Below are 16,035 nucleotides of genomic sequence, written 5' to 3' on the forward strand. Positions count from 1 at the left end.
AGGGCCATTCTTGCTGCTGAGATTGGGATATACAGGATTGGGATATCCAGGCAACGCTGGGTGATCAGCTAATTAGCACAATAAAAAAAGATATAATTTGGATTATTTATTTATTCAATTTTCTATACTGTTCTCCCAGGGGAGCTCAGAATGGTTTACATGAATTTATTCAGGTACTCAAGCATTTTTCCCCTCTCTGTCCAGGCGGGATCACAATCTATTTAAATGTATCTGGGTATGTCTTACAAAGATGCCAAAACAAAGTTTTCAAAGCATGGTAAAAATATAATATGACAAAACATGGTATGGTTCTTTTAGTTTAGTTTTATTTCTGTTTATTTCTATATATTATCTTTGAGTTGACTAACATGGCTGCCACCCATTTTTCAGCCTTCCTGTGAAATCAAATAATTTTTGCTCTTAGAAAAACCATGTAATATCATGCATAAAAACCTCTACTTAATGGATATGTTCCCTCTTTAAGATTAAGGGCCTCTTCTATCAAACTCGGCTAGCAGTTTTTAGTGCAGAGCCACGCTCAATGGCCCGCGCTGCTCCCGACGCTCATAGGAACTCTATGAACTTCGGGAGCAGCACGGGCCATTCAGCGCGGATCACCGCACTACAAACTGTAACATAGTAACATAGTAGATGACGGCAGATAAAGACCCGAATGGTCCATCCAGTCTGCCCAACCTGGTCCAATTTAAATTTTTTTAAATTTTTTCTTCTTAGCTATTTCTGGGCAAGAATCCAAAGCTCTACCCAGTACTGTGCTTGGGTTCCAACTGCCGAAATCTCCGTTAAAACCTACTCCATCCCGTATAAACCCTCCCAGCAATTGAAGCCCTCCCCAGCCCATCCTCCACCAAACAGCTATATACAGACACAGACCGTGCAAGTCTGCCCAGTACTGGCCTTAGTTCAATATTTAATATTATTTTCTGATTCTAAATCCTCTGTGTTCATCCCACGCTTCTTTGAACTCAGTCACCGTTTTACTCTCCACCACCTCTCTCGGGAGCGCATTCCAGGCATCCACTACCCTCTCCGTAAAGTAGAATTTCCTAACGTTGCCCCTGAATCTACCACCCCTCAACCTCAAATTATGTCCTCTGGTTTTACCATTTTCCTTTCTCTGGAAAAGATTTTGTTCTACGTTAATACCCTTCAAGTATTTGAACGTCTCAATCATATCTCCCCTGTCCCTCCTTTCCTCTAGGGTCTACATATTCAGGACTTCCAGTCTCTCCTCATACGTCTTCTGGCACAAGCCTCCTATCATTTTTGTCGCCCTCCTCTGGACCGCTTTCAAGTCTTCTTACGTCCTTCGCCAGATACTTTCTTCAAAACTGAACACAATACTCCAAGTGGGGCCTTACCAATGACTTGTACAGGGGCATCAACACCTTCTTCCTTCTACTGGCTACGCCTCTCTTTATACAGTCCAGCATCCTTCTAGAAGCAGCCAGTGCCTTGTCACACTGTTTTTTCACCTTTAGATCTTCGGACACTATCACTCCAAGGTCCCTTTCCCCGTCCGTGCATATCAGCTTCTCTCCTCCCAGCATATATGGTTCCTTCCGATTATTAATCCCCAAATGCATTACTCTGCATTTCTTTGCATTGAATTTTAGTTGCCAGGCATTAGACCATTCCTCTAACTTTTGCAGATCTTTTTTCATTTTTTCCTCTCCCTCTTCGGTGTCTACTCTATTACAAATCTTGGTATCATCTGCAAAAAGGCACACTTTTCCTTCTAACCCTTCAGTAATGCCCCTCTAACCAGTAAACCCATCTCCTATTCTCATAAGGCTCCCTGGTACCTCCCTTACCACAGAGAATTAAAACAGAAATGTCGGACTCTGGAACGGAGATGGAAAAAAATCAAAATCCCCCTAGATAAGCAATCCTGGAGAGAAAACATTAAATCCTACAACTCCGTACTAAAAAAAGCTAGGAAGAATTACTATGGAGACAAAATCTCCAGGTCAAAAAACCAAAACAGTACACTGTTCCACATCTGGCGGAACCTAACTTCTAAAAATGACTCCGCCCCCCTCCTCCCCTCCCATCTCCAAATGACCTAGCCAAATTTTTCAACGAGAAGATCACTACCATAAAGAGCTCGTTTCCCTCAGCTATCTCCTACAACTCTCTCCCCCCGAAAGACTCCGACGCTATCCCTGCCGACAGATCATGGACTACATTCGAACTTGTATCCGAGACCCAGATCTCTAAACTTTGCCTCAAACTTAAATCCTGCAAGTGCATCCTAGATCCCTTCCCATCCTACCTTTACGAAAAAATCCCATCTCTTCCCTTACTAACCTCATAAACAAAGTCTTACTATCCTCATAAACAAAGTCTTACTATCGGGCCTGTTCTCCACCGAAATGGGACACATTGCCTTATCCCCTCTTCTGAAAAAACCCGATCTTGACCCTTCCTCACCATCGAACTATCGCCCCATAGCAAACATCCCTCTTTTAACAAAACTTCTAGAGACCATAGTCGCCACTCAGCTCTCCTCTTACCTAGAGAGATTCTCCATTCTCCAACACTACCAATACGGATTTAGGCCCAATTTCAGCACCGAGTCCCTCCTAGTTTCCCTAATCTCAAAGGTGCAACAATTACACGCCCGAAACAAATTTGCTGTTCTCCTACAGTTTGATCTCTCCGCGGCTTCGACGTCGTGCATCACGACATACTAATCTACCAACTTTCCGAGATTGGGATAGACTCTTCTGTCCTAAAGTGGTTCTCAAACTTCCTTTGCGATCGTTCCTACATTGTTAACACAAACGGCTCCAAATCCGCTTCATGGACACCATCCTGTGGTGTTCCCAGGGCTCTCCCCTATCCCCTATTCTCTTCAACATATATATGACCTCCCTGAAGCTCCTTAAACTATCCCCCCTTGAAACAATTTACACATATGCAGACGATATCCTCATCCTCCTCGAAACAGATCCAAACCTTACAAACCTCCAAGAGAACATCACATCATGCATAATGAGACTTCACGCCTGGTCCCTCTCAGTACAGATGAAATTAAATGAATCAAAAACAAAATTACTCTGGCTCGGCCCAAAATTAACTCACCTGCCCGCCCTCTTCACCCTTCCCACAGGCCCTGCTCTACACCTTGAGTTCTCAAGCAAGGTCCTTGGCATCACTATCGACTCCTCCCTTTCCCTCAACGATCACCTGAATTCCCTGGCAAAATCTTGTTTTTTCAGCCTCCACATGCTGAGGAAAGTTAGATCCTATTTTCACCAAAAGCATTTCACCGTCCTTGTACAATCCATCATCCTATCCAAACTCGATTATTGTAACGCCATCTACTTAGGCCTAACGAAAAAAAGTCTTCGCAGACTCCAGCTTATCCAGAACACTGCGGCTAAGCTGATTTTTGCTAAACGCAAATATGACCACGTCTCCCCTCTACTTACCAATCTTCACTGGCTCCCAGTACTTTCCAGAATTCATTTCAAATGCTCCTGCCTGGCTTTCAAGATCATTCACGGCATCCTTCCGCCCCTAATCCCTCTGTCCTTCCTCGCCCCGACACCAACTGCCACCAGATCTGCCCACAGACATAAACTATCCTTCCCCTCTCTACACGGCATCCTCCACGCAGGTAAACTGGGTAGATCCCTCCTCTCAAAAATCACCGGCCTCTGGAACGACCTCACTGTCCCGCTGCGGAACCCTCCAACTATTCCGAAAACAACTGAAAACCTGGCTTTTCTCTAGCATATAATAATCTCTTCTCCTGATTACATCCCCTCTTTTTATGCTTTGTAAACTCTTTCTCTTCTCTCTTCCCATATTTTTAAACTCTGTAAACCGTGTCGAGCTCCACTTCAGTGGAGAAGATGCGTTATATAAACCTAAGGCTTAGTTTAGTTTAGTTTAGTCACTCACAAACATATTGAACAGGATCGGCCCCAGCGCCGAACCCTGAGGGACTCCACTACTCACCTTTCCTTCCTCCGAGCAACTTCCATTAACCACCACCCTCTGGCGTCTGTCTGACAGCCAGTTTCTAACCCAGTTCACCACTTTGGGTCCTAACTTCAGCCCTTCAAGTTTGTTCAACAGCCTCCTATGAGGAACCGTATCAAAGGTTTTGTTGAAATCTAAGTAAATTACATCTAGCATATGTCCTCTATCCAGCTCTCTGGTCACTCAATCAAAAAATTCAATCAGGTTCGTTTGGCACGATTTACCTTTTGTAAAGCCATATTGCCTCGGATCCTATAACCCAGGGGTGTCCAATGTCGGTCCTCAAGGGCCGCAATCCAGTCGGGTTTTCAGGATTTCCCCAATGAATATGCATTGAAAGCAGTGCATGCAAATAGATCTCATGCATATTCATTGGGGAAATCCTGAAAACCCAACTGGATTGCGGCCCTCAAGGACTGACATTGGACACCCCTGCTATAACCCATTAGATTCAAGGAAGTACACTATCCTTTCTTTCAGCAACACTTCCATTATTTTTCCAACAACCGAAGCACAGTTTAATAGAAGAGGCCCTAAGTATATAATTTAAAGTCAGTGGTTAGGATCACAATAAATATTTTATTGAATATGCTTCAAATAATTAAATAATTAAATAGAATCAATGCTGATGGAGCATCCTAAGTTGGTTGTAAAAGTACATTAAAGTTATATTCAGTTCTGAGCCTTACCAAATATTTTCCAAAGTTTTAAAAATGATCTGGAATAGTAGTATATTATGAGATATGTTGTTTTCATTAGCACTGTCTGAGAAGTGGACTATACAAATCATTCTAAATTTTTAACTACTACACATCTGTAGTATATCTTCAATAAAGGAATTTAAAATTGCTATAAAACTTGGCTTTTCAATCAGGCATTTAGGGCTCCTTTTACAAAGGTGTGCTACGGGTTTTACCGCACGTACCGGATTAGTGCGCGCTAGCCAAAAATCTACTGCCTGCTGTCACAAGCCCGAGTCCAATGCCGGCCTTGTGCCAGGGAAGAATGATAAAAAACACCCCCTGAAACTAGTTCGGGCTAACCATGTTATCCCTGTTAGGCAAGAACAAGAACAGGAAGCACAGGCTGTGTTTAAACCTAATGCAGAACACAGCCTGGTGAAAACTGGTAGGGCCCCTTTAAATCCTCCATTTTGTGGAAAGCTGGCTAAGCAGGGGAGAAGGCAACCACAGCTGAAAGAAGTTCAGCCCTGGAGTAGGGCTGGGTGTGGTACAGCAGCTTGGGAGCATTTAGAGAGCTGGCTGACCAAGAGGAAAGGGGACAGAGGAGAAGCTCTCAGGTGGAAGGAGCCTTCAGGTCTCCCTGAGACAAGGGACATTGAAATGCTGGACCCAGAACCAGAAGATACAACCCTGGTAAATTCTGAAGGTGAAGCTATGGATTGTAACACTTTACCAGAGGTGGGACTATTTGAAGAAATGGAAATCAATTAGTTTGGAATTGGTTTTTTTTTGTGCTGAGTTTTGTTGAATGTTTCCATTTCTGTTGAACATGAGGATTTTCTTGAAGTCTGCTAATTAATGGAATGGATGCTAGCCAAGGGTTTTGCTGGTATGAGAAGTTTTTTTTTTTTCTTGCTTATCAAGAGAGCTGCTGTGAAAGGAACTTCAGCAAGTTCTTTCCAGCAGGTGTGAATATCCTGTAAGCTTGAGACAGGATTTACACAGTACCATGATGAATAGTTCGCAGGTTTCTTTTCCTTTGAATAACAAGGAACCCTTTGACAAATCTGCCAATCTTTTGTTACTGCATTTAATGAGGCAGCGCTGTACAGTGCAGTGCACCATGCATAGTTGGCCTATTTACCAATAAGACTCTGGGAGAGTCAAGGACTATCAAGAGACTCTGTTACACCTGGGACATTGATAAAGAACTTTGGGACAGATATCCAGACCAGGCTGGTTACTAACTTATGTTGTTCTTCATAATTTTGCCAAAGACCTTTGGAATACATTTTCTTTTGATGCATTTTTTTTGGACTTCTCAGTTGAACAATAGAGGCCATTCTGTTTATAAACATAGGATAAGTTTATGCACAACAGGGACTTCCTCCATCTTGAGGAAACACGCTGGGAAGAATATTGTAAGCGTGGGCCGGTTACTGCGAGCCTTGAGGGCCGGCCACGCTACACTGCTCAAAAGGAGGCGGTAGCAGCTAGCGCATGCGGAATTTTAGCGCACGCAATTCCGCGCATTAAGACCCTAGCGCACCTTTGTAAAAAGAGCCCTTAATGTCTGACTCTCTTATTATGATGGGTGTGGCCCCCTTCTTTGGCATTAAACACCCTGGAAGGCATACTTACCTTATTGGACTCATATTAAAGTACCAAATGATTCTCCTCTCCTTGTATGATTCCGTTCTGCTGTTTGAAAAATGTTTTTCTGTATTATACACCACTTAGCTTTATGCATCAGTATGGATGGTATAGAAAGTCCAAATAGACTGAAACTGTAATTATTTTTTCTTACAGAACCATCCAACTATAACATTGTATTACAGTACTGGCAGTTTCAAAGCAGTACATCTCACTTTAGGGCAGGGGTGTCAAAGTCTCTCCTTGAGGGCTGCAATTCAGTTGGGTTTTCAGGATCTTCCATTGAATATGCATGAGATCTATTAGCATACAATGAAAGCAGTGCATGCAAATAGATCTCATGCATATTCACTGGGGAAATCCTGAAAACCCAACTGGATTGCGGCCCTCGAGGAGGGACTTTGACACCCCTGCTTTAGGGGGGAAAAATTTATCCTGAACGGCTACCTATCATTATAATGTTTGTTTAAATATGTTTTCAGATATTGATGAATGTAGTATCAACAATGGTAGCTGCGATTATGATTGTAGCAATACAATGGGAAGCTATGAATGTGTTTGTCCGCCTGGAAAAAGAATGCACTGGAATAAAAAGGACTGTGTTGGTAAGTGAGAATATGCTACTTCTTTGATCCCATTTTTGTGTGTTCCTTCAGCAGGGCAGCAGCAAAGGCAGAAAAAATAAAAACTTTATTTTATTGGTTTTATTTGTCATTATCAGTATTTCAAGAGCATGATTGCATGAATTAGGAAATCCAAGTTATAAGCTATGGAATTAATATTCAAATCATTAAAACGTAAGAATAGCCGTACTGGGTCAGGACAATGGTCTCTCTAGGCCAGTATTCTGCTTCCAACACTGCCCAATCCAGGTCACAAGTATCTGACAGAAACCCAAATAGTAGGAACGTTCCATTGTGTGGCGCAGTGGTTAAAGCTACAGCCTCAGCACCCGGAGGTTGTGGGTTCAAACCCACATTGCTCTATGTGACTCTAGGCAAGTCACTTAATCTCCCCATCGCCCCAGCCAGTTACATTAGATAGATTGTGAGCCCACCGGGGCATAAGAACATAAGAAGTTGCCTCCGCTGAGGCAGACCAGAGGTCCATCTTGCCCAGTGGTCCACTCCCGCGGTGGCCCATCAGGCCTAATTGCCTGAACAGTGTCCCTGACTAATTTTGTAACTGCCTCTAATCCTATCCCTATAACCTACCTCTACTCCTATCTGTACCCCTCAATCCCTTTGTCCTCCAGGTACCTATCCAACCCTTCTTTGAAGCCCTGTATCGTGCTCCTGCTTATCACATCCTCCGGTAGCGCGTTCCATGTATTCACCACCCTCTGGGTGAAAAAGAACTTCCTGGCGTTTGTTCTAAACCTTCCCCCTTTCAATTTCTCTGAGTGCCCCCTTGTACTTGTGGTTCCCCATAATTGGAAAAATCTGTCCCTGTCTACTCTTTCGATGCCCTTCATGATCTTGAAGGTTTCTATCATGTCTCCTCTAAGTCTCCGCTTTTCCAGGGAGAAAAGCCCCAGCTTTTTCAGTCTGTCAGTATATGAGAGGTCCTCCATACCCTTTATTAGCTTAGTTGCTCTTCTCTGGACTCCCTCAAGTACCGCCATGTCCTTCTTGAGGTACGGCGACCAGTACTGGACACAGTACTCTAGGTGCGGGCGCACCATTGCACGATACAGTGGCAGGATGACTTCCTTCGTCCTGGTCGTGATACCCTTCTTAATGATGCCCAACATTTTATTTGCCCTCCTTGAGGCTGTGGCGCACTGCGCCAACGCCTTCAATGATGTGTCTACCATCACTCCCAGGTCTCTTTCAAGGTTACTCACCCCTAGCGGTGATTCTCCCATTTTGTAAGTGAACATCGGGTTCTTTTTTCCTACATGCATGACCTTGCATTTCCCTATGTTGAAGCTTATTTGCCACTTTTTGGCCCACTCTTCCAGCGCTGTCAGATCTTTTTGGAGATCTTTGCAGTCCTCCGTGTTTTCAACCCTGCTGTATAGTTTGGTGTCATCCGCAAATTTAATAACCTCACATTTTGTTCCTGCCTCCAGGTCATTAATAAATATATTGAACAGGAGCAGTCCCAGCACCGACCCCTGCGGAACTCCGCTCGTGACCCATTGCCAGTCTGAGTAATGACCCTTTACTCCAACCCTCTGTTTCCTGTCCGCCAGACAGTTTTTGATCCATCGGTGGACCTCCCCTTGCACCCCGTGGTTCCATAGCTTCCTTAGCAGTCTTTCGTGTGGTTAGCAGTCTTTCGTGTGGCAGACAGGGAAAAATGCTTAAGTACCTGAAAATTCATGTAAACCATTCTGAGCTCCCCTGGGAGAATGGTATAGAAAACTGAATAATAAATAAATGTTTATCTCAATAGCAGATTATGGACTTTTCCTCAAGGAACTTATTCAAACCTATTTTATATCCAGCTACTTTAACTGCTGTTACCCCTTCCTCTGGCAATTAGTTTCATAGCTTAACTATTTTTTTGAGTGAAAAAATATTTCCTCCTATTTGTTTTAAAAGTATTTCCATCTCGTTTCATTGAGTGTCCCCTGGTCTTTGCACTTTTAGAAAGAGTGAAACATTGATCTACTTTTACCCATTCTATATACCACTCAGGATTTTGTAGACCTCAATCATATGTCCCCTCAGCCATCTCTTCCAAGCTGAAGAGTCCTAAACTTTTTGGCATTTACTCATATGAGAAGTGTTCAATTCCCTTTATCTTTTGGATTAACTGCTGTTCCTGTAACCATCTGCTCAAATGGATGCTGATCCGTGTTATTCTATCAACCTAACATCCTGGATTGTGCATGGTAGAGTAGTGGTTTTGGACCTGCTCTTTTTGCTTACTTCATCATTCTGCTGTCAGGAAACAATATTTTAGCAGGCCTCTTCCAAGGCAACTAACTTCTGGCCTAGCTGCTGTTCCTGTAACTACCTGCTCAATCGGATGCTGATCCAGATTATTCTATTTACCTATGCTCTTGGATTGTGCATGATGGAGCAACATTTTTGGTCCTGAAAATGACCTTGTAGTTGAGAGAATGAATTTCCCTTCTGGTCCAAGTATGACAGGGGTAAGATATACAAACCTAACTCTGCATATTTGAAATTTGAGATGAATGGAAATAAGTGCTACTCAGCTGAGGAAAAATTATCAGCTATGGATAGAGTATACAAAGGAGAGCCACAAGCTAAAATTTCAAAGAACCTCTATTTCTGAATCTGCACTCAGAGATTGGCTACAAAAATTGTGCCTGTTGAAACAATCACTGCTCTTAAAAAAGTTATCAGATTTATGGAGGAACATGGGGCAGAACTTTTAGAAATAATACATCTTAGGTGAATGACATATTTTGCGAGAACAAAAAGTATTGCAAACCTAAAACAACTAAAGATTTCTTCTGCAGCTCATGTGAGTAAGGGGAAATAACCCTGTGGCCTCTAGAATGTCTCACCTATTGCACTGGAATAATCATTTTCAAAACTGCAAATGTTTATATTGCTTTTTGAAAATGACCTCTCTAGACATTCATCCTTACTGTGTCTATCTCTTTGAACATTTTTGAAAGTCTAAATGAAAAATGCACAAAAGAAGCCATGGAATGCAGGAGGGGCCAGCATTTTTAGTTGTCTGACCACACAGACATCCCACCAGATCAGTGGGATACCCTGGGGGGCACCGAACGTCACATAGGAGGTCCCAGGTATACATCTCACCATTACCATTTTACTTTGTATAGGGACTCTCCAAAACTTACCTAAACCCACTGTACCACCCCAATAGCCCTTGGACCTGCAGGTATCACCTATATGTTGGTACAGTGGGTTTTGGTGGACTCACACTTTCCATCACAAGTGTACTAGTTAGAGTGGGATGTGCGCCTGAGTCCCTTTCTCTGGAGTCCACTGTACAACTACAAACACCTGCTTGTTATTCTACTAGGATTGGCCATAACATCTGCAGCAGTCATGGAAACGGGTATGTACGTTTCCTTCAGATCGTTAGGGGGGTGGGAGGGAGCCAGTAACTACTAGTGGGGGGGGGGGCATGCCTCCAGTCAGTGGCTTAGTGAGGGTGAGAGGTGCCCAGAGCAGTGGCACCACCCTCCTCTTCCCCACCTCTTCCCCTGTTTTTATGTACGCCCCTTCCCCGTCCCATACACGCACCCCTTCCCTTCCTCTGTACCTCTTTAACTTCCCGGTGTGAGCAGCATATCCAACTTGCAGCCCACGTTGGCTATCTCTGACATCACTTCCGGTTCAGCAAAGAACTAGAGGTACGGGGGTGGGGGTGGGAGTGAAGATGTGTGCTTGGCGGGTGGGGGGGATGGGATGGAGCTGGGGCAGAAAGGAGGGATATGCCAGCCCCCCACCAAGATGGTGCCTGGGGCAGTCCATCCCCCACACCCTTACTACATCACTGCCTCCAGTGGTCATCTGGTCAGTTTGGGCACCTTAATTTTTTTTTTTTTTTTATTATTTCTAATTATACCTCAAAATTTACAAGAATATATCTTGTTCCATTAAACACAGGGAGGAAAAACAAACCAAGAATTATGCTACTTCATTTTTACAATCATACACTTTATCCCCTTCTTAGACCACTATAATGGGGGGGGTGATCAAACAGTAAAAAAATAGTGAGAGAAAATTAAAGAGGCATTTAATTATACAAATAGGCTTAGTGTATCAAAGCGCCCGCTACTTCCATTATCCCTCAATCCTTGATGACCTTCACATCTAAGAATTCCTTCAGATGATTTGGAGAGAAAAATGTATATTTAACTCCTAAATACCTAACCAAGCATTTGCAGAGGTATGCTAAAAGAAACATTGCTCCCAAATTAATAGTCTCTTGACACAGAGAGAGAAATTCTTTCCTCCGCTCTTGAGTAATCTTAGCGACATCAGGATATATCCATATTTTCTACTCCCCAAATAGTTTTTGAGAGTTTTAAAAGAACAATTTCATAATCATATTCACATCTTGCTCAAAAACAAATGATACTAAGAGCATTGTTCTATCAGTGTCAGCTGTTGTTTGTTCAAGAAGAGCAGACACATTTGCAAATTCTATCATTTTTCTTCCCTCTTTTCTCTCTTTCAATCTCATTTTCACCTTCTTCTCTTCCAGGCATCTTCTTATTAGGTAAATAATAAATTTTATTAATTGGAGGAATACAATTTGAAGACACTTCTAAATTTTCATTCAAATATATTTTCAATAAGTCAAGAGGCAAGACACTCGAAATTTGTGGAAAATTTAAGATACGGAGGTTCAAACGTCTATTAAAATTTTCAAATTGCTCTAATTTCTTATGAATAGAAGAACTATCTTTGATTGAAACCACCTTAAACTGTTGTAAATGTTGTATTTCCTCCTGCATCTGCTTAGCTTGGACAGTAAAGTCTAATCTCATTGCTTCAACTGTTCCAGTTAATAAATCCAGTTTCTCAGTTATTTTAGTTACCTCTTCAGTTGATTTTTCCATTTTCCCCTCCATCCGCTAAAGCAAATGCCAGATGCTATTCATGGAAACCTCCGTCAGAGAGGATAGACTCCCCTCTCTTGCTTGCTTCCATCAATTGTCCAGCCAAAGACGTTGTGCCCTCGCCAGGAGACCCCGCGTCTCCACTTCCGGGATCGCATGTCTCTCGCCTCAGTGTCTCAGGGGTCAACATGGAGGCATGAAGGAACCTGGAGGAGATAGAGAAATTTCAGTGCCCGAAAGGGCAAGCAACTCCCTCAAATCGCCACCCAGCGCCGGGCTCTCCACTCTAGAATATGCAGCCGCCGGAAGGGCCGAAAAGAAGCGTTCCATAGTCTGTTGCACCGGGGCCAGGGCCGGCGAGGAAGTGACCCTGACCACCCCTTTCCTCTTCGTATGAGGCATCGAAGAAAAAGGTATTATTTTTTAATATGAAAAACAGACTCGAGAGGATTTCAAAGCTTCTCTCACGGCCCCTCACATCGCAGCCATCTTGGCCCGCCCCATAGTGATATTTTTTAAACCAGGAGTTTGGGCACCTTATTGGCACTTATTCATTATTAAAACAGGTCTAGCCCCAGACATCTAAATTGTACCCTGGACATTTTGAAAAATATTTGGTTTATCGTTGCAATAGAATTCCCAACTTAAGTATATAGGGACACACCAAGCTACAAAACAAGTTGTTTTAATGACACTCGCTGTAAAGTACACAAAATAATTTCTGTCTGAAAGGTTATTGAATCATAATAACTTAAGCTTCAAGCATTAACGGCTTTAAAATTGGTTGAAAATCCAACAGTTAGGAAAAAGCCTCAGAATCCCATATAATTTCAACGTGGAAAGGCTTTTAGTGGATAGGTGAACCTCATTGCATTAAAAAACCTCCTCAATTGTATTTTGTGCCAAACGCCTTGTGTAATGCAAGAAACAAAAGTCGCTGTACTTTAAGATAGATATGCACGATACTCATCTGTTAGGAGAATCCACCATATCGACGATGGCTAGCGTTTCGCCTATGTCAGCTGTTTCAGGATGTGAAGGCATCAATCATCTCCTCCACCCTTTCAAACAAAATATGTCTGCTTGTAAGCAGCTTTTGTTGCCTCTGTAAAATCTACCTCCTGTGTAAGATTGACTGTGACGTCATAGGGGCTCCCTTTAAATATACAGGAAAGAACGCCATGGCCAAAGGAGGTTAAACTTGATAGGTAAGGCTTTTTGTAGATATAAACATTTTTCTTGAATTTATAGGAAAAGCTGTAACAACAGCTGGATACTAGTGCTGAGCTTTTATTCTGCAGTATGGGCATTTAAATACACCTATGATGTCTTACACTCAAGGTTGGGACACCCCCCCCCCCCTTCCCCGCAATGCATTTACACAGGAGCTAGATTTTACAGAGGAAACAAAAGCTGCTTGCAAGCAAACATACCTATCTGTAAAAGAGCATGAGAAAGCAAGAAATACAGAATCTATTCATCTATTAAATAGCCCATGAGTTATCAATGAAACGTGATTTGCATTGGAAGAGGTGGTGCTGTAAGATAAGTGCATATCTTCTTAAACTATTACAATCGATGCCAGTTTGGAGTTAGTATACATAAAGAAAGAAAAGATAAGCTTCTTTAAAATACTCTGGATCGATGACAATTGCGGCCAGTGAGTTATGCTTCCTGATTGGTAATCTGAAGATCCTCTAGTAAAGAGAATAATATGGATGCAATTGCTAATTGAATTTGAAGAAATCTGGCTTCCTAGCCAGTCTCCAGTGGCTATGCAAGTTGAATTATTTGAATGACATCCAACTGTTGATGTAGCCGTGATATTATTAGTGAGTCTATACTATAATTAGCCACATAGGTATAAATGATTAGAATAATAGCATGAGTGTGCAAATACATATGTAAAGGCCAAGATTCTGCTATTCTGATACATGTACATATGTCTTACACAGCACATATTTGACTGATGGGCATACACACAGGTGGCATCTGGGCAGGACTTATACACAGAACTTAAAGAATGCTATGTTACATTATTTAGGCATGAGTGCTTGTATCTGCTCTGTGGCTAGTGTAAGTGATTGTGCCTAATTTATAGGTTGGCATCTACTTTCCTTTATATAATAGTTGCCTTATGTAGCCACACTTACTTGCAATAGAATTAGCTCCATAATATCTACTCGTAGTTCTCTAAATCCACAGAGAGTAGGTGACAATGGCATTCATCACTTCCAAGTGCTGTAGTAATAGTTTCTTAGAATTGACTCTACTTCAATAGCATGCTGTTATATTTATTTCATATTGTACAATTAACAGTCACTTTATACAATATATTTCTTATTTATTGTTTTGCAGAGATGGTGAAATGTTTTCCGAATGCAAAACCAATTCCAAAGGCTCAGCTTGTCTGCATTAAGTCTGGAGGAATGGAGAGCTGTTATTTATCATGCCCTTCCAACACACTCTTTGTGCCAGGTTTGTTTTGTACAGTAATATCCAAAAACATACAGTACCTTAAACAATGATTTTGACCATGGGCAAGGCATGAATAGTGTACAGTTGTGCATTTGCATCAACAATTTGAAAAAGAACACTAAAATTCTTGTTTTTAGCTACATAAGAGAAATATTTTAATGTATCTGCTCTAATTCTATGTTAAAGTGCCTAAATGTGTACTAGTTGTACAAAGTGTGAGATTCTTAACTATTGACAGCTATTTAAATGAATCAGCTTCAAGAAGGAAATAGGTAGATATATAGAAATAATAAAAGCCACCCAAAGAATAACATGGTTGTAGATTGGAAAGGACAAATTGAAGACTGAGACTGGGCTTCAAAATGGCAGATGATGTTTAATGTGAGCAAGTGCAAAGTGATGCATGTGAGAAAGAGGAACCCAAACTACAGCTACATGATGCTGGGTTCTATGTTAGGAGTCACTGCCCAGGAAAAGGATCTAGGTGTCATTGTTGAGGGCACATTGAAACCCTCAGCTCAATGTGTGGCAGCAGCTAAGAAAGCAAATAGAATGTTAGGAATTATCAGGAAAGGAATGGAAAACAAAAGATGAAAATGTTATAATGCCCTTCTATCACTCTATGGTATGGCTGCAACTTGAATACTGTGTGCAATTCTGGTCGCCGTATCTCAAAAAAAATATAGTGGACTTAGAAAAGGTACAGAGAAGGGAGACAAAAATTATGTAACATTTGGCCTGAGCATCCCTCCTGCTGTCTTCTTCACTAGAGGTGTGGGAGTGGTTCAAGGAGGATGGGGGGAGGGTTTCCTGTGGCAGGAGGAAGTGGGTATTCTTCCTGCCAATTTTTTTTTTAAAGTACAGGGAGTGGGGAAGGGGAAGGGTCCTGGTGGGGGCATCCTGGGGGGGGGTTCAGTTTGGCATGGAGGGTCACGACAGCAGGAGGGAGTGGGTATCCCTCCTGCCAATTTTTATTAAAGTACGGGGAGGGAGTTTCCTGTAGGGGGGTTGGTTCAGCTCGGCGCAGGGGGGTGTTTGCAGCGGCAAGAGGAAGTGGGCATCCCTCCTGCCTCTAATTTTGTTCTGGGGGTGTCAGGAAAGGGGGGATGTCATCGAGGGGAGAGCGGCTCAACTTTTTTTTTATGGGCCAGATATTGTGTGTGTGCTATACACACACACACATCTGTACCCATAAAAAAAAATTAAAAACATGTCAGAACACAGAAAATTTACTTCAGCAAAATGGGTTATAATTATGAATTTTGATTGCATTTGATTATGCTTAACATTATAAGATAAAAGTGATTTATTGAATATCCTTAGACCTTTATCTCTATACTTAACTAATATTTGGGTTGGATAAAGACAAAGATCCATCCTCTTGTATAGTTTGGTAAAACAGTTACTGACAGGTAGACCTGTCGGTTTTTTCAGGTCAGTATTAGCGATCTGAATATGGTATTGCAATGTTAGGCCATCGATCGGATGGCTTGTTTTAATATTAATGACCTCATTTTAATAGTAATGCATGCCAGAGACAGAGAATGTACAAACACACAGAAAACCAAGCGGTGAGCCATTTTGAACATTGGGTCAGCAAATTTGAACGGTCACTAAACCAGTCAAACTGGTTTAGCGACCATCAGTACATGATCTTAGCGTTTAGTGCATTTAGGTCTGAGT

General features: G+C 42.1%; 1 protein-coding gene across 6 annotated transcripts in view; it reads left to right on the forward strand.

Moving 5' to 3' along the window:
- SCUBE1 (signal peptide, CUB domain and EGF like domain containing 1) overlaps positions 1–16,035 on the forward strand; it is a 545,901-nt gene that overhangs the window by 426,567 nt on the left and 103,299 nt on the right. For all 6 annotated transcript variants that reach the window (XM_033951623.1, XM_033951624.1, XM_033951620.1 and 3 more), the window contains 2 exons: positions 6,833–6,955; positions 14,233–14,352. In XM_033951623.1, the coding sequence (XP_033807514.1) occupies positions 6,833–6,955; positions 14,233–14,352 (243 nt within the window). The remainder of the gene's footprint in view (positions 1–6,832; positions 6,956–14,232; positions 14,353–16,035) is intronic.

This window comes from Geotrypetes seraphini, chromosome 7, assembly GCF_902459505.1.
Source record: "Geotrypetes seraphini chromosome 7, aGeoSer1.1, whole genome shotgun sequence".
NCBI lineage: Eukaryota > Metazoa > Chordata > Amphibia > Gymnophiona > Dermophiidae > Geotrypetes > Geotrypetes seraphini.